The sequence below is a fragment of the Asterias rubens genome, chromosome 17, assembly GCF_902459465.1.
Source record: "Asterias rubens chromosome 17, eAstRub1.3, whole genome shotgun sequence".
NCBI lineage: Eukaryota > Metazoa > Echinodermata > Asteroidea > Forcipulatida > Asteriidae > Asterias > Asterias rubens.
The window spans coordinates 11982875-12002462 of record NC_047078.1 but is presented as its reverse complement, the minus strand read 5'-3'; the positions used below and the strand labels follow the sequence as shown (position 1 = coordinate 12002462).

Below are 19588 nucleotides of genomic sequence, written 5' to 3'. Positions count from 1 at the left end.
TAAGACCAAAAATAAATTGTTTAATTTTTGCGGTACCCGCTGCTAAAACATAGGATTCGAACTGCTGCTAGCTACCAGGCAATCTTACGTTTTCTATGTAATATTTTGTATTTTTATATCTTGAGAAGAGTATTATGAAATAAATGTAGACTTCCCCTAGTCCTTACCTGTTTCCAGCCCTTCTCCATTCTCGCCCTGCTGTCCAGACAGTGTGCTTCCTTCCTCTGCGATGGTTGGTTGGTTACCAGCTGGCGGTCCACCAGGCATCTCGTTATTCAGACTCCATTGGGAGTTCTTGTGGGACTGGGAGCTCTGTCGGCCGGTGTGGGACACCACGGTACCGGTGTCCATGACGCTGGTCATGTCAGCTTCCTTCATAGCTGCGGCTAGAATTGAAGAGAAGAGGAAAAATTTAATAAAAAGTTGCATCCCCTCAAGTAGTTGGTCTCCTGGCTGCCGCTTCACAGGTTGTATAATAAATTTGGATGTGATGCTTGGCTACACGGCAGTTAATAAGGGAATCAATGTGTTGTGAAGAGGTTTTCAACTAGTGGTTTAAACCCGCGCCGAGGCCTGGAGTTGATAATTTTACCGAAACGAACCGTGTATTGCGTGATGTGGCACAACTGTCCCGGCCGTTGCTCTCGACCAATAGGAATGAAGAAACTGTCTTATACGCACAGGTGCAAGCGCGCGTGTCACACCCATGTTATAACACCTTTTTACTGGTGTTATATCATCCGTTCAACCAACACCTCGTGATGCCCTTTAGACCAATCAGAATGGATAAACTGTCTTAGGTATTTATAAATGGTTGTTCTAAATGGTACCTCTGAACAGATATTGAAAAAAAAGAGACACACTTGTCGAGTCAACACAATTCTTCGCCGGCGAATCACAATTTCTATAGTAGATTTCATGAAATCACTTTTGCATGTTTTAGAGGACCATGGTGTTCAAAAGTGTTCTCAAAAGTAGTTGCTTGGCAAAAAGGAACATAGATTCTGATGTACCACAGTCTCTACACATATACTGTATAGACGATTTGAGGTTGAACAAAGACAAAACTTACTAGCAGTTTGAAACAACAACCTCCAAATTAACACACCAGCGCTCTACCAACAGAGCTATCTAGCCCTATGTTGGCGGCCTCCCTATTAGTCAATATCTTTGTTCGGGGGTGCCAGTCAGAAGCCATACAGCAGTTAGCTGCCTTGTAAGCAGGGATCACACTAGTCTTGGTTCAAGACTCTCCTGGATTTGTCACAAGAGGTCGCGCTATCACCCCCAACGCGCTATCAACCACGAACCGCTATCAACCCATACCGCTATCACCCGAGAACCGCTATCACAGGAGAGTCTTGGCACTTTCGTTAAATCTCCCCCCAAAATCGGGGGGAAACATAATGCGCGTGTGTATATTCCCGCAGAGCCCGCCCCTTCATTTGGGGGGAGATTTAACGAATGTGCCAAGACTCTCCTGTGATAGCGGTTCGTGGTTGAAAGCAGTTCGTGGTTGATAGCGCGTTGGGGGTGATAGTGCGCCCTTTTGTGACAAATCCAGGAGAGTCTTGAACCAAGACTAGGATCACACCCAAGTCCATGATACAACCTAGGAAGTGGTAGCCAGGGAATAATCTTCATGGGATTCCGACTTTTATCAAATAATAGCTCCACATTTTCTTCAGGTTTCATGAAAGCGCTTTTTGCACTTTTTTTTAAGAACCTACAATGTAGCGTTCAAAAGCGTTCTCCAAATAGGAACATGGAGTTTATAAGAAAAATATTGTTGATTGGGTTTGACTCCCCCACCCAACAAAAATATTTGTTTTCAATTATTATGTCTTTGTTTTTACTACAGATATAAGAGCTGTAAAAGTCTCAAAATTCTCATTTATGTAATTACTTTCTTGAAGTATATTTGATTTGGAATAGGTGATGACCTATGAACTATGATAACCTATAACCTATGCGGATGACCTATGACCTACCTTCCTTCTTGATTTTCTCCTTCTCTAGTCGAACCCGTCTCTCGTTTTCATCCTCAACTCCTTTCAGCATGACCACAGCGGCCTGGATGCTGGCTTTGACTTTATCAACAGTTTCCTACTCAGACAAACATATAAAGATGAGGAAAATAAAAAAACATATACAGTTGATAGATGATTTCCATCCAAATAAGGGTTTTAATATCTTTTGTAGATCATGTTTTTGGCCATAACATGAATCCCTACTCACTGTGAATGATGATGTATGCAATATAATTTACCTGTAGAAGTTTTAGCTTCATTAGTTGTCAAGTTTTTGAGAAAAGAAATGTATTCAGGAGAGTCACGTAAATTAGTTGCCTATGCTAAAATAATGTGCAAGGAAACAGGTGCCATAACAGGGACTTAAACCCACTCTTGAATCCAAATCGATCCTAAATCGATTCTGTCTTAATATCATGTATATTCAATGTACAATTTATCATATTTTTATGTATTTGTATCTCAAGAGCCAAGGCAATGTCTATTGTGTACTTGTATATATAAATAGCAAATAGCAAATCTAATTTAGAGAGGCAATGCTGAGAAAACAGATGGCCGTGCGGAAGGTGTAATTCTTCGGACACGTACTGCGTCGTGAAGGTTTCTACAAAGAAATAACCCAGGGGTCAGCCAAGGGTGAGAGAAGGAGAGGTCCAGCAACATCATGGATGAGAGACGGAAAGAATTGCACAGGACAGGGTATGGCAGCTGCATCAAGATCAGCTACAGATCGAGATGGTTGGCGTAAACTTGTAATGATCATAACAGTGCAATTTGCGCCACCGGACTGAAGAGAGAGAATCTAATCTAATGTAATCCAATCCAATCCACGAAACTTACCTTCATTGAATCCCTATCACCGCCCTCCAGCATCTTAAGACACTTCTCGGTTTGCTCAGTGATCTGAATCTGTGTAGCCAGGTACACCACTTCAGTCACATGATCAAGCATCCAGGACTGCGGGCCGTGACGACCGTCGTATCCGCCGTGCCCCCGACTATCCTGCGAGTCACGTGTGCCTGGACGGTGATTACGGCTGCCTGTGCGACTGCCGGCTCGACTCCTTGCTGTGCCTACAACAGAAACAATTCAAGGTAGAAACTAAGATAACCTGAAACTCGAGCCCAACAATGGAGTTAAGTTGCAAGCTAAAAACTGAGAAAACATAAAACACAAGTCAGTAACTAGGGTCAAATTGCAAGCTAGAAACTGAATCAACCATTTCATTCGAAGTACGTCCATCTCGTTTTAAGTACATTGCCACTCCGTTTAATTGAAGAACGAGATGGTTGCCCTGAAACCTTTGGCCAGGCTCAAAGTTCTTGAGCACCTGCCCAATCAAACCCCTCCGAGCCAGCCCATGAAGTTTGTAAACAGACCGTAAAAAATTGCTACAACTCCACTCCATTTGCACCAAGGGTAAGCCTGTTTGGCTACATTTTTCAAAATGTAGTGAGACAAGTTTGATGTCATGTGGGTATAAATTGCAGATTTGAGATTTGAGGGATGGTATGGTGAGGTATCAATATTTACTTGGTTTGCAGTAACACAATGTGTTGTATCTACTTTCAGGTAGAGTTTGTTCTACAGAGAACTGTCTTGCTTTATATGCTACTACCGCGAAGTAGATTTTCAGAATTTGGGAGACTTCTCCATTCTGAAAAGAACTGTCCTGCTTTTTAACTACTACCTGGGCGGAAAGTAGAAAATCGGCCTGCACTACTACTTTAGCTTTTAGTGAATCATTGTTTCACTATTAGCGGAGTAATTGGTCTTAACGTTTCGACTAGCTTGTGTAACTGAGTTGGTAGGCTACTCATGCATGTAACAAGTAATGACTAATGATGGTAGTCAGAGTTCAGTTCTTGGTCCCAGTTTATTATTTTGTTGGCAAATTGAATTATATACAATCAAAACAAAACAAAAACTAAATGTAACAACAGTCATAATATTATTAGGCCATCTGAAAAATGAACATAGTGAAAAATTGCAATTTATTTATTGCGATTCATACACACCCTTTAGATATTTACACATCAATATCTTTAAAAGAAATACATCACTTCCGAAGCCTATTTTCAGCTCACTTCCTCCTCCATGCTTCCACAATATCCAGCAGGGAGTAGTCTTCCATGGTGGTCTTCCACTCAAGCAGTTTTAAGACAAAGTTTGTGAAAATCAATTCTCATGCTGATCAATTTTCCAACAAGACTAAAGTGTAAAAACCAAAATTAATATTCTTTATCCCCGATGCAAATTTAACATCTATTATATCGTTGCGGTACCCGCTGCCAAAACATAGGATTCGAACTGCCTCTAGCTACCGGGCAACCTCGGTAGTCTAGTTGGTAAGACACTGTTCTAGAATTGCAAGGGTCGTGGGTTCGAATCCCACCCGAGTAACATGCCTGTGATATTTGTTTCCACAGGACTCGGGAAAGTACTGAGTATACAGTCCTACCACACATCGGTATATGGGTAAAAACCAAAATTAAGACTAGTCATCGTCTAGAAACTAGTGTTACCTTTTCTTTCGTCTTTACCAACAGTGACTCTCCTGGCCCCAGCGCTGTGGATTTCTCTTTCCCCTCGGCGTGGGGTTCCTGGGGGTTCCAGAGACTCATTCCCCAGGGCTGAGGTGAGCTGAGTCTGAAGGGATAATCTCACCATGGGTAGGAGATTGGATAACCAATTCTCGATCGGACCATCACATGAGATAATCTGTAAAAAGAAGACGGGTAGGTTAATAGTTAATCCCATATCTGCTTGACTACAGTAATTCCTGTAGAACACTCAATGCTAAACCTGTAGATAAACAAGAAGTTAGTGTCTTTCTTTGGACGCTCACTATGAGATATGAATGTGAGATGGCAAACATGACAAAATATTTATTACATTATTAAAGAGAATGAGGTGCTCTTTCTTCCAATGTGTAGCCTATACATCTGCAGCCGATTTAACAAAACTTTACGCAACTGCGTAATCCACTTGCGCAACGTTTATTGCTGATTTGCTCCAAAAACGTTGCGCAGGTGGACTTATGCAAACTGCGTAACGTTTTGTGAAATCAGCTGCTGGAGCACTCTCGGAGGCGTGAATAACACCAGATACCAGCCTTTTCCCAACTGCCAGATGAACTTTTGACATCACATTCCAGTTAACAGGGACAGCGATTCGTAGTATACAATAATAATAATAATAATAAGACTTGTAATGAGCACATATCCACCCTGCTGGGTGTTCAAGGCGCAGTAAAACCAAATACAAAACTAAACCAAAACAAAGAAAGAAAAAAACAGACACAACAAAATTAGTCTTTGAAAACCTGTGACACAAGATAAGTTTTGCGAAGAGATTTGAGTTTTGTGGTACAAAGACAAGATCTAAGATTAAGTGGTAGAGACTTCCAGATGCGTGGCACAGCTGAATAAAGAGACCGGCCCCCCTATGAGTGTCAAGACTTGGGTACAATATACATGTACACCAAAGTGTACACAGAAGAAACGTTACGAATAACCATTATGCACACAGGGACACAGCAGCAGATGATTGAAAGTGCAGTTAAAGACTGCTGGTGTATGTAAGTGACAAACGACAGTTTTAGGCAGACCAATCATACCATGTCATAACACAGAAATTGAAAGCTTGCGTCACTACAAGCTTGTCCACTGTAATCATCGGGCCTGTAAGACCAGTGCCTGAAAGACAGGGGACCAGTCTATCCAATGGGGGACTTTTGAGACACTAGGTGGCAGCAGACTTGGAATAAACCGATCCATTAAGCTCCGCCCCATTGCGTATTGACCAATCACAACTCATTGCACAACCAAAAGTCTGACACTATAAAGTACGACATGCATGCGCGTATGCTTGGCGCGCGCGGCAGAGTTGTGCAGAATGGCATTGGAGAGGCTCACATGTTGTTGCTCACACGTGCGGCGTGGGCGGAGCCTAATGGATCGGTGTATTCAGGGGCAAGCTAGAGCCATGAATTTGGGCCCACCTAGAACTGACTACAGATGAGTTATTCTGACCTGTTTGAGAGACATCTTTTCTCCCATGTTACTGATGAGTCCAGTGATGTTGAAGGTACACTCCGCTGCCTCCGATTGGTTTTCCTCGTAATCCAGACGTCCCAGATTCTCAAAGAGCTTGGGTAAGTACAGGTTGACTTGGTTCAGATCATACCCTGGCAAATAAACCAAAATATTCATAGTGAATAAACGAGGGAATTAGCTCGTGTTATTGTTGTTATTTTTTTGTGGTAATGAAACCAAGGATGCCTTACGAGTGAACTTTAACATTGGAGTTTGCAAGCCCCCAATGCATCGGGTCGATCCAGTCTTCGATCCTGCCGTGATGGTACGCTGCTTTCAGACCATGGGTCCAGAAACATATACAAAGCCTTCACAACTGCTGGCCCAAAACTTTGGAACCTCATATCAGATCACTGGACACTGTTTCGTCATTCAAAAACAACTTAATAAACTCGCCTGTTTCCAGCTGCTCTTTAAATGTATTTGTTTTTCATTGCCTGTTGTTGCTGAGCGCCATGATCTAGATAGAATGGCGCTATAGAAATTCTGTTATTATTATTATTATTAATATTATTTTTAACTGACCATTGCAGACGATATGAAGCACATCTTCCATGGATAGGAAGTAGAAGCGAGGGAATCGTTGTCTCCGTCTCTCTAGGTACTGGATCAGAGAACGACGGCAAAGCTCCAAGTTGGTGTTCATCTTCTCCAGGATGTTTAGGATGCCTTGAGGTTGGAATAAAAACAGAGGATTGAGAAGGGTGCTGCAAATTTCATCTGGTAAGCAAAAGTCTCGTGCTTACATAGTTGCTTTTTGCTTTTTGGTTTTGGAGCCGATGGATCCCAAATCAACTGCCAACGGGGGCAAGTTGCCACCTACTCCTGGGGCTGAAACAGGGTTACCCCCTTCACAGTCCCTAAGGACGTAGGCATGGGTATCATCCACTAGAAGCCTGTCTGGTAGAGCAGAATGAACAACCTTCCCAAAAATGGTTGGAGCAATTTTGGTTAAACCTCTTTCTCAAGGGCACAAGTGTCATGACAGGGATTAGCTATATTTTTTGTGCTTATAAGCAGCGCTATGCATAGCGCTGCTTAACAGTAAGCAAATTTTCGTGCTTACTGGAACAGAACAATTTGCTGTGGTGTAAATGTATTTTAAAAGGTTAGCAAGAAAATTTGGTGGCCATCTTGCACGTTTACCATGGATTGGTATTGTTACATGTATTTCATTAATTTTCATACAGATCAGAAGGTTAGCTGCTTACGGTTAGCAGCACTATGAAATGAAAATCGTACATTAAGCACAAAATCAGCCATTACGCAGCTCTATGAAATTGGGCCCTGGTCTTTCTAAAAAATCAATGGCTGTTTCCGAATTGGTGGCTACAGCTATGGCTACGAGTGTTGCCAAGGGTGTTGCTATGGACAGCCTATACTTCAACACATGATGATGTGGCAATTTAGCCATAGCCGTAATTGTAGCCACCATTTTGGACATGGCTTTAAGCACCTCTTCTTTGGCAGCACTGCAAGACATTTGGATTCTTTTCCGATGCTCTCATGAGTAGACGGAAGTCACGGTTCGCTGAGCCGAATAAACCTGCTTCATGGTTCAGTGAAGTTTTCACGTCGCTGCCACTGAAGATCTGTGACAAAGAGATGATTAATGTAACTTCTGAACATCCTTTTCATCTGACAACTCACACCTGTTACACGTATCGCCATGTAATTCTCCAGGAAGTTCCCTGCTGCAAAAACCCGCTGCTAAAACATAGAACTTGTACTGCCTCTAGCTACATGTACCAGGCAATCTCGGTGTCTAGTTGGTGAGACACTGCTGTAGAATTGCAAAGGTCGTGGAATCGAATCCCACCCGATTAATACCCGATTAACACTTTTAATTAATTTAAGTTTTTACCCCTACACCGAAGAGTGTTAGCACTGTATACTCAGTGCTTTCCACAGTCCAGTTAAAAATTATCACAGGCAGTTTACTCAGGTGGGATTTGAACCCAGGACCCTTGCAATTCTAGAGCAGTGTCTTACCAACTAGACCACCGAGATTACCCAGTGGCTAGATGCAGTTCAAATCCTATGTTCTGGCAGGGGTACCGCAAAACTGAAAAGAGATGTTAAGTTTGCATCGGGGATAAAGAAAATTTATTTTGGTTTTTACCCATCCACCGATGTGTGTTAGTACTAAATTTAACTATTCTTTAATTGTCGTTAAAACGTACCTCTTCCAGTTCCACCCATTTCTCCTGCACCTCAAGCCATGTGGATAGCACAGCCTCGATAGTCTGCAGTCGTTTCTGCCATTTAGTAACCTCGTCCAGGAAGGACCCAGCGGCACTGCTTCCCTGCATGCTCTGTAGAGCCACCTGGTGCGACTCCAGCTCAGTGAAGATCGGGTCCGTCTCATGGAGAAGGAAGATCGTTCCTGAGTCCTGAAAGATGAAGAGGAAGGGGGGTCATGTTTGAGCCTGAATGTGTTTCTTATAATGCTCTGGTTAAGAACATAAACTAAAGCTTTGCCTGGGCATTACTTAAACCCCTTGAAACCATCGGGCTCTCTTGAGCCAACTGGGTAATACTTGAACTCCTTGAGCCTCCTAGGTGTTACTCGAACCCCTTGAACCTCATGGGCGTAACTTAAACCCCTTGAGCTTATGGGCGTTACTTGAATCCCATGAGTCCCTTTTGAGCCTACTGGGTAATACTTGAACTCCTTGAGCCTCCTAGGCGTTACTCAAACCCCTTGAACCTCATGGGCGTAACTTAAACCCCTTGAGCTTATGGGCGTTACTTGAATCCCATGAGTCCCCTTTGAGCCTACTGGGTAATACTTGAACTCCTTGAGCCTCCTAGGCGTTACTCGAACCTCTTGAACCTCCTGGGCGTAACTTAAACCCCTTGAGCTTATGGGCGTTACTTGAATCCCATGAGTCCCCTTTGAGCCTACTGGGTAATACTTGAACTCCTTGAGCCTCCTAGGCGTTACTCGAACCCCTTGAACCTCATGGGCGTAACTTAAACCCCTTGAGCTTATGGGCGTTACTTGAATCCCATGAGTCCCCTTTGAGCCTACTGGGTAATACTTGAACTCCTTGAGCCTCCTAGGCGTTACTCGAACCTCTTGAACCTCCTGGGCGTAACTTAAACCCCTTGAGCTTATGGGCGTTACTTGAATCCTATGAACCTACTGGGTGTTACGCCTCCTGGGTGTTACACCTTGAGCCTCCTAGGCGTTACTTGAACCCCTTGAACCTCCTGGGCGTAACTTAAACCCCTTGAGCTTATGGGCGTTACTTGAATCCCATGAGTCCCCTTTGAGCCTACTGGGTAATACTTGAACTCCTTGAGCCTCCTAGGCGTTACTCGAACCCCTTGAACCTCATGGGCGTAACTTAAACCCCTTGAGCTTATGGGCGTTACTTGAATCCCATGAATCCCCTTTGAGCCTACTGGGTAATACTTGAACTCCTTGAGCCTCCTAGGCGTTACTCGAACCTCTTGAACCTCCTGGGCGTAACTTAAACCCCTTGAGCTTATGGGCGTTACTTGAATCCTATGAACCTACTGGGTGTTACGCCTCCTGGGTGTTACACCTTGAGCCTCCTAGGCGTTACTCGAACCCCTTGAACCTCCTGGGCGTAACTTAAACCCCTTGAGCTTATGGGCGTTACTTGAATCCCATGAGTCCCCTTTGAGCCTACTGGGTAATACTTGAACTCCTTGAGCCTCCTAGGCGTTACTCGAACCCCTTGAACCTCATGGGCGTAACTTAAACCCCTTGAGCTTATGGGCGTTACTTGAATCCTATGAACCTACTGGGTGTTACGCCTCCTGGGTGTTACACCTCCTAGGCGATGTTTAAACCCATTGAGCCTCCCATGGGCATTTAGGAAAAAAAATGTTGAGCCTCCTGAGCATTACTCTTGTACCTCAGAGCGCTTATAGAATCTTTCCAACACCAATCCTAAGAAAGTGCAAGCCTGGATGATGTAAGTATAAGTGTCTAAAAACAAGTGAGGCTAAAACCAAATGCAAGTGAACTATATTGCTGAAGAAATTAGCGCAATCCCAGTGACATTCTCCACTATCATACCTATAATGTTTTCACTAAGTGGCAAATCCATTCCTAATAGTGTTTTAAAAAAGTGGTTGATCGTTTTGGGGGTACAAATTCTTGATACATTCTTTGCTGTTAACATTTCCACCAAGTAAAACAAGATAAAACGTAAAAGTTTAGAAAAAATACTGATAGTTTTGTATAAATGAAAAAGCAGACAGGTTCCTAAACAGCAGTTTCAAAAGATTTAAATATTGAATTTTGCCTGAACAGATTTGCCACTTTGTGAAAACATTGACAGTATGATATTCTACACCAAACCGATCTATGCAATGATCCTTAAACCAAACAGAGGGCAAAGAACCTAACACGGTGGGCAGAGTGAAAGTGTATTAACACCGGTGCCAAGCCTGCGTGCAACGTTCGCTGGATAAGAAAAGCATGGACCTTGCAACCCTGGTTGGTTCTGGCTATGGGAATCTAAGGTCTATCATGCTCTATTTATAGAAGTCATTCGTATAAGAAAGAAGGCAAACTTGATACTGCTGGTAAGGTAGAAGAAACTGAAAGTGTATACACCAGTGCCAAACCTGCGTGCAATTCATTCGCTGGACAAGAAAAACATGGAACTTGCGACCCTAGTTAGTTCTGGCTACGGGAATCTAAGGTCTATCACGCTATGCAAACAATAATTAATGGCATGACGTTTCAACAGCAGAGTCTTTCTCAAAGGCTAGCAGAGTCTTTCTTAAGCCTTAGAGATGACCCCGCGAAACGCCAGGCCATCACTTCTTTTTGCATTTATACCATCGGTCCTTTTTTTGGTACGTTTTTTGCAACAGCTTATTATATTTTCTCATGCTCTATTTAAAGAAGTCATATTTTGTATTGCAAACATAGGATACAAGCTTAATGCCACTAGATTGTTAACTTTTGTCTTCTTCTTCTGCTTTAACCCACGTGTACAGAATTGCTAATGGGAGACTTTTGAAGACAGCGTGCGTCCCACTTAATGGTTCTTTTCCATTTTTCTCAATGACGTAAACAATAGAAAGTGACTTTTTAAATCAACCAATAATGAGCACACCCAGCAACAGCTTTATGAAATTGGGCCAAGGGTGGGGTGGGGTGGGGTGGGGTGGGAGGGGAGGGATCAGCAGAATGTCTAGGAGATGAAACAAGTCTTTAAGGTTTGACCAACTCTCCTTGCGTGTGGGGTACATGTAGATAGGAGAAATATTAGGGGACTTTTGCCTTAGATGATACAAGCATATTATTTGGCAGGCACAGTCAGAGAACTGTACATGTACATGTATGTCACAAGTAAGATATCAGTGGGCCATCTGCGCAGACAGGTAGAACAACAAGTCATTTTCAAAATGGCTGCCATTGATTGTTATTCAACCTTTCTTCAAAGAACAAGTCCACCATCATGACCATAAGCCTTTTCGAGGTATGGTGCACACACTAGGAGTGTACTGTTTGGTTTGGGTGTGTATAGACAGACAAATTTACCCAAACCCAACAGTGTCATAGTATTTCACCATACATGTATCTCAAAATGGCCTATGGTCTTATGGTCAAACGTCTTTGTCATGACATTCTCTGACATGTCTGACTGTGCGACAAATTCCATGCTCTCATAGAAGGCACAAACCCTTCACCTACATGAACATGTACCTACCGTACTATGCCATTCAATTTAGTGTGTTTACAAGTCATGCATATATGAGTCACTAACTGACTAAGGGAAGGTAGTTACAATCATGCAGGATGGGATAAGATAGATCTTGTGTCAGCAAAAAACCCTAAACATAAATGTACATAGCTACTAGCTTTAATATTACCAATAGACCTCATCGCGTGTTTTAGGCGCGGAAAGAAGTGCATGCTGGTCTATATGTAGCTAGGTTTGATCGCTGACTAGACCAGCATGCACCTCATTCAACAGTTGGCACTTGCGCAATGGTATTCGCGAAAAGGTCTATACAGGCAATTCACAATATATAGGGGGGGGAGGGTGTACCATGGGCTCACAATTTACACTGGACTGCAGGCCTGAGGTCAGTGATTTTAGCATCAGGTCAGTACATCCGGGAAGTCAGTGCTGGAGGCAGGTTGAATGTTTTCCTTTTTAGCAGTTTAATTCATGTCAAAAATGGTCATTTCTGATTTTTGTCGGGCAAAAAATATGAGCTACAAGCCCTGCAGTCCAGCAAATCTTTGTCCCAAATTCGGGCAAGTGGTCCCATAGGTTTTGGAAATATATACAACACCATGATCCCGACTAAAGAAGTAAGAAGTGTTCAACACACAAGGTTGTGTTGGTTGGTACTAGGAGAGCAATTAATAAATAAAAACAAACAAACAAACAAACAAACAAACAAATAAACAAACAAACAGCAGCTAGTGCTATTGCGGTCAGTAAGATGCATGCAAAACATTCTCAAGTTATAAATTCCATGTAATTAAAAAATGCTTTCTATTTTTTTGATATGCATTACGGGAAAGCTCCATTAAAGAAGTAGGCTGAAATAAAAACATCCTTTTTGTCTGGCGATTCACAACTGTTATCTCCATGTAATTCCTTTACCAAACAGTGGACTTAACCAGTAGGGCTGCTGACTCCCACAGGCAGATTAACTGCTCAAAGCTCAATGACCCAAAACAATGTAAACACATACTCAGTGAAAAGGATGTACCAAGTTTTTGTGGCCCAAACTCAGAAATTCTTTAATGGAGTTTTCCCGTAATGGGAAACAGGAGTAAGATTTTTCATGGAAGTTACATCTTGAAAAAAGCTGATTTTTCTTGCAGTAATACTTACATAGATCTCTAGAGTCAGATCGGAGTCCTTTGATGTGAAAATGAAGGAGTAGATTGGCAAGATGCAAAGATACTTTAATTTAAATTGAGAAAAAAAACCCCAAAACAAACAAACGAACAAACAAACACCCCAACGGAAAACTGAAAAGGTAGATATTGTATACAGTCCTCTGACATCACGGCAAATCCGAAACACAAAATAGCTGCACGAGGGTTTGTGTACGCATCATGATTTGCATAAATTTGGTAAAAGGTTGATGTCACAGATCAGGTCGCTTTTTTGTCATACATTTCATATTACTCCTAACCAAATTGGTGCAAAACAAGAATTACCAACGGGAAGATTTCAATAAACAGCAGTTCGGATGTAAAACAAAGGGCACATGGAATTTTCAAATAACTCTGCTCAAAAAAAACCCAATAATGTACATAAAAAATATCCACAATCATAATTAAATGGACAAATAAAAAGCAAGCTGACGTGAGAAAAGCATTAAAGAAGGAGAATTAACCAAAACAAACAAAAACGGAAAACAACACATATTTTTTTTTTCTTTTTTCTTAAAACTATCCGATGATAGGTTGCGGGGAAGTTTACCCACAAACGGTAAAACATTGAAGATAAGATGAAGATGGTTTAGTTTCGAATTAGATGTTTGTCCGATAAGAAGCTTAATTTATCCGCAAGCATGTTGAGACTCCCCAGTGAGCAGTCTCTGGTTTGGCCAAATGTTAAGGGCCCACCTTCATGGCGCAAGTAAAGAATCGGCGCTAACGGAAGCAGGGAATTATGTGCCTACATGTCATCAAGCGTATATCACGGGTCAGCAGGGAATTTTTCCCTTGTGTGTATCATACTCCATGTTACTAGGTATTCTTTGCTTACAAAGCACCTCTTGCATGTCTTGCACAGTAAGCAGAGAATGGTGCTTGTAAGTGCAGAATTCAGTGGTAAAGCAGAGCCATGAAATTGGGCCCTGGTTTCATATTTGAAATGTTGTTGCTCAAAGACATGCTCTAGTGTTTGTATTTCTAGGAATGTCAATGAACGTGCCTACATCTGGACCACCTTGGCTAAATTTTATAGATCGCTTATTGGAAACCAACATTTTGACTAGCTTGATAAAGTCATCATCAGGGGACTGAACTGCTTACGGTTATCTTGCAGGTTTAACAATCATTTGTGGAGAAGTCAATCCACAACTTATCCTGGATAAGTTTTGATCAGAAACACCAGAGTTTGATCGCTTGGTCACGACACTTCCACTGTTTGTGTAATCGCAGAAATTTGGCGATTGCACAGTAATAAGCGGAGAATGGTGACCGTCAGTGCAGAAATCAGTGGTAAGCAGAACCAACAAATTGGGTCCTGGACAAGTTTTGAGAAGGTGCATAGAGGGATTGGTGGCGGTGACGAAATGAAAAGCTTACCTCTCCAAGGTTGAGCAGCGAGCCAGGGAGGGAGGACACACTAGCCCGTTTGGCTCTGCCTGCCGTCCCAATGGTAAATGATGACATCCTACTCTGGGCGCGGCGCCCAGAGGTGGCCCCGCCCTTCACGGTACCAGCATCACTCTGGGAGTACTCACTCTTTGTGTCTGTTTCCTGGAAAAACAAGAAGCATTCAAAACAAAAGATGAAATTGCAATCTTGAAACATGACAGGAATCACCCATAAGGAGTAGAGCTATTTTTGCCTTGACAAACTTATGTTGGTAGTCATTGGTTTGGGTTGGAGCAGTTATCATCACAATCTCTCTTACCTGAGTGATCAAAGTTAGTGAAAAGGCAGTTTATTATGCCACTGCCTGCAAGTTTACCTTTGCAAAATTCTACACACTAAAGTATTGGGGAAAATGTCAATGGCTCACCCTCACAAGCTCACAGTCATGAATTACGCCAGTGATCGGCTGTTGAGCCCACGTACACATGTACAAAATAACCTTTGACCTTGCATCAGTTCACATGGCTTTCATGGTTCTGGAGATTCGCAGTTAAACCTGAGGTAAGGGTGTCAACCTAGATTGCCAACACTTATCTTTATCCTTCTGGATAAGGACAGGGGACCAGTCTAACACAGTCCCCTCACCAAGATCCCCTCACCATGGCATAGACCCCTTTACAAATAGGAAATAGCTATGCATTCTGGGATAGGATGCGATGTTCGGGGATGGTCGTCATGCATAGCAAACGTGCAAAGCTTACTCGCAAACTGCCCCTAAATGCATCATAATCACAAATTACGGCCTATCTCTAAAAGGTTCTATGTACACTTTTTCATGTTTCAATTGTTTGACCTCAGCAATGGCCGTCTAGACCCATGTAGTACATGTAGGTTGGACAAACGTGAACTACATGTATACATGTACACTGAGATCATGGCCTCCTTTGGTCTTGGCCTTTGTGCCCCTTCAAAACTTGTCCATGGACTTTAAGGTTTTATAATGGAAGTGTTCCTTGCAAAATAAAAATGGCCTTGCCCGCTCACAGATCAAATTCTGAGCCTTGTTTGACTAGTGAAACAGTAAGCTCAACTGGTCTGTTAAGTTTATTAATTATAAAAATAGGATACAATTTGAACCAACCTCCTTGTCTTGTTTCTCGCTACTTGCTCCTCCAATCACCCGGACGTGCGGCCTCAGCTCAAAGATCTTACTCAGCCAAATCTCCTCATAGGTCTTGAGGGCGCTCTCTATAGTCACGTCTTTGACGGCTCGCTGGACAATAGCTCGGACCTCATCAACATGATCTGGAAAAATAGAAATGATAAAAATAATCCTAAAATAATTTAAATAAAAGTGATTATTCGCATTGGGGATAAATGAGTCATTGAACTCATTACGGGAAAGCTGCATTAAAGAATAATGCATCCTTTTCCTCTGGCAACTCACACCTGTTATCTAAATGTGATCACGCACAAACTAGTAGTGCTGCTGAATGCCCCAGGCAGATTAACTGCTCATTCATCAATGACCCAAGTAATGACAATGGAAACACACTCAATAAATCACAAAAATGTATAATTTCTGAATTTATGGAGCCAAACTCGCGAGTTATTTAAGCCCAAGGACATCTTGCAGGCCTTATACTTCACACAGGTACTCCATGCCCCCCGGTCATTGCCTCGGTGCCCTTGAAATGCTCAAGCAGAAATTTACCATCTCCTTATTAATGGGTGCCCTTTACCAAGGAAAAAATGCCTTGGTGCCCTTGCCCTTTCGAAAAACGAAACATACAGGCCTCTTGGATCAAGTAATTGGGTCTAACCAGCAACCAACAAGGTTTACAGGCTCTGGAACCTAACTACTCGAAGATCAGTGGGACAGACCCAAGCTGTCATGCAATAGAGTGAGTAAATGTTGTCAAGATGTATCTTTGTCATCAGCGCGATCACTTAATGAGTCATGACCCATTTGCAAATAAATGATTTCTTCAAGTACTGAGTATACAGTGCTAACACACATCGTTGTATGGGTAAAAAACCAAAATTAATATTCTTTATCCCCGATGCAAATTTAACATCTATTATATCGTTGCGGTACCCGCTGCCAAAACATAGGATTCAAACTGCCTCTAGCTGCCGGGCAACCTCGGTAGTCTAGTTGGTAAGACACTGCTCTAGAATTGCAAGGGTCGTGGGTTCGAATCCCACCCAAGTAACATGCCTGTGATGTTTTTTCACAGGACTCGGGAAAGTACTGAGTATACAGTGCTAACACACATCGGTGTATGGGTAAAAACCAAAATTAAAAAAAAAACCAAAATTAAAAAAATTAATATTCTTTAAGCATGTTAAATTGCAAAAAAATTACTTATCTAGAAAAGAATTGCAGGCAGTATTCTTATAAAAATGCAAGATCTTTTTTGCAAACCTATGTGTTCATCATGTCCTGGTGTGTGTTTTATGTGTTATGGAAAACTCACTCTGAAGTCCTAGTTGGAGTAGCTGCCCCAATGTCATTCTCTTCAGGTTCTCGTTGTCGATAAGAAGAGCGCCCCCAGTGACGCGTACAAGCTGCTTCCAGTGTCTGGTGCGCATAGCTGGGTTGCTTAGATCTTCAATCAGTGGGAGAGAAGCCTGCAGAGGGTTCAAATAAAATAAATTGAATTTTGATACTTGTCAAAATCTGTCATCCTTTGATGGAGAGACTCTGAGCGCAGTGTTATCCCTGGATGGACTTTGTATTGTATTTGCACACATTTATTTCATTGCTGCCCTACATTTAAACTTACACATTTTACAAAGTTTTATCAGTATATTCAAATTATGAGTAGTTCACAGTATTACTTAGTATCTTAGGATATGAAAGTTTACAATTACAATGATTTAGATAGTTATATATTAGGAAGCTTTTAAAGTAGGACAACAATTAGGTTAGGGTGAAGCAGAGGCTTTTGTGCCTTAACCTATGGACAGACAAACAACATAAAATACTATACAGAAGAAAGAAAACACAAGACAGACTAGAGAAACAAAATACACGACAGAGGCTAATATATGATGGTGAGTAAGTTAACAATATACTTAAATAAACCTACGAATAAGCATCAAGAAGTTGTTTTTTTAATTTTCTTGTGAATGCAGGAAGAGTGATTGAAGATTTAAAGGGCGCTGTATTGAGAATCACCCGCTTTGAGCATTCAAGGCTTTGTAAATTAGGCTCAGCAGAGTGCATTGGCATGGAGCTTGTTGTTTGTGCATCAGAGAACTGCAAGTCTTTCAAGTAAAACCAAGTCTCGTACAGAAATACAGTTCCTTTTAAGCCTTCGAAAAAGACTCAGCTAGGGTTGAAATGTCAGGCCATTAACTATTTTTCGCAAACTTACAGTCCGATAAAAATTTACACCTGAGAATTGTTATCCGACTTCTTGTCCTGGATTAGTTTTGACAAGACCCCAGGCCATGGCCTATTTTGCCCGAGTTTGCACTGGTTTTGGCCTTGGTGCCCCTTCCAAAAATTCCCGCAGATTTTAAGATTTTACAACGGAAGTTCCTTTTTGAAAATGAAAATGGCCTTGCCCTGTAAAGATGAAATTCAAGGTATCAAACCCCTTACAATCAATGGATCGTACATTTGTACCTGTATAATTGCCTCCTTGCCCTGGTTTTGACCTAAGTGCCCCTTCATAAAGTTCCACAGATTTTAAGGTTTTCCAATGGAAGTGCCTTTTTAAAAATGAAAATGGCCTTGCCCTCTCAAAGATGAACTTTCAGGTCTGAGACCCCATAGAATCAATGGATCGTACCTGTATGATCAAGATGCTGTCCTCCAGCCCTAAGTAGACGTCCCAGTAGTGAGCTTCCTCAGGTAGCCCCTTGACCTGCTCCAACTGGCCGTTAGAGACTTCTCTCAGGAACTTGGTGTTCATCTTCTGCCATGATTGCTGCTTCCACTCCTCTTGCTGACCGTGGATCGTGTCTACCGTCTCCCACACAAGCTTCAGGTTACGGAGCTCATGACGGCATCTTAAAAGCAACAATCATGAAATTATCATTCTGGTTTTACCCTTGAGAGGGTCTTTTTCGGCCACATTACCCGCCTCGACGACAACAACCAGGCAAAGAAGGCACTAAACATGGCCGTAAACTGCACTGGCAGAATCCCCAGGCACCTAGTCGGTCAAGATCTAGAGACAGCCCGAGGACATCTTGGATCAAGCAACTGATGATGGGTCTTAGAGTTATATTATAAGAACTAGAGGGTGCACTGTCCATTATACAGGGCCCGGCATGCCCTCATGTAGCCATTTTCTAAGTTGACAAAACAGCATCGCACAGCGTGTGTTTGTCTAGATGGATAGAATTCAAACCCAAGACCCTTATATTTTAGAGATTTAATATGTAACATAAAAGAAATTTAATAGATTGCATAGGGCATGTAGGGGATAACATATTCTTTAGCATAGGCATTAAACACTCACTCCGGTAAGACAGTGAAGTTGACAACAGCGGTCTCCAGTAACTCCTGAAGCTCAATCAGATCCTGAGAATCAATGGAAAACAGTTTAGTCTATTTGGAAGTCCGAGACCAGCAACAAGACAAAGAGTTGGAAGAAGGGTGGGGCAGGGATAAAGCATTGGGACTTTTTGAAATAAAGAACAAAATGAGTCTAACAAGTAGTTACAAGGCATTAAATGTTGATGAAGAATAACTGGATAAACTATAACACATGCCTTAGTCTTTCGTCAAGGCCTTCGTGGCATAGAAGGCTAAAAACCATGGAGTGTCTGGAACCAGAGACTAAACGTGTTCGTGGCGACACCACAAAGAACTTACCCAACTCTTCAGGAAGTTTTTAAATTTGTTGTTATTTCTTGATTTTGCTACCCTCTCATGGTAGCAACATTCCAAACCAATCATAGAAAGCTGAAAAGCCACAAAGCGACTGGAAACAGAGACTACACTTGTGAGAATTGTGATTGGTTAACTTTTCATTTTATGAAAATTTATGTTTGATTCTTTATAAATGAATCACTGACAAAAAAACAAGAACAACGCAAAATCAAGTTGGAGAAGGCCATGTGGTTTCGCCAAGCGTGCATGCAACTATCGAGGCATCGCAGCTAGACAGCTCTGGTTAAACCGACTCAGGCGTTGACAATTTAAGACTACATGC

At 42.1% G+C, this 19588-nt stretch overlaps 1 protein-coding gene across 1 annotated transcript in view; it reads right to left on the bottom strand.

Annotated features, from left to right (window-relative positions):
* LOC117301820 (dynein beta chain, flagellar outer arm-like) overlaps positions 1–19588 on the bottom strand; it is a 106591-nt gene that overhangs the window by 65932 nt on the left and 21071 nt on the right. Inside the window, exons 19-31 of the mRNA XM_033785820.1 lie at positions 18893–18954; positions 18218–18437; positions 16895–17048; positions 15556–15719; positions 14403–14576; positions 8311–8520; positions 7584–7719; positions 6653–6796; positions 6065–6219; positions 4556–4751; positions 2871–3103; positions 1992–2106; positions 168–386 (exon numbers count right to left, since the gene is read on the bottom strand). Of these exons, the coding sequence (XP_033641711.1) occupies positions 168–386; positions 1992–2106; positions 2871–3103; positions 4556–4751; positions 6065–6219; positions 6653–6796; positions 7584–7719; positions 8311–8520; positions 14403–14576; positions 15556–15719; positions 16895–17048; positions 18218–18437; positions 18893–18954 (2182 nt within the window). The remainder of the gene's footprint in view (positions 1–167; positions 387–1991; positions 2107–2870; positions 3104–4555; positions 4752–6064; positions 6220–6652; positions 6797–7583; positions 7720–8310; positions 8521–14402; positions 14577–15555; positions 15720–16894; positions 17049–18217; positions 18438–18892; positions 18955–19588) is intronic.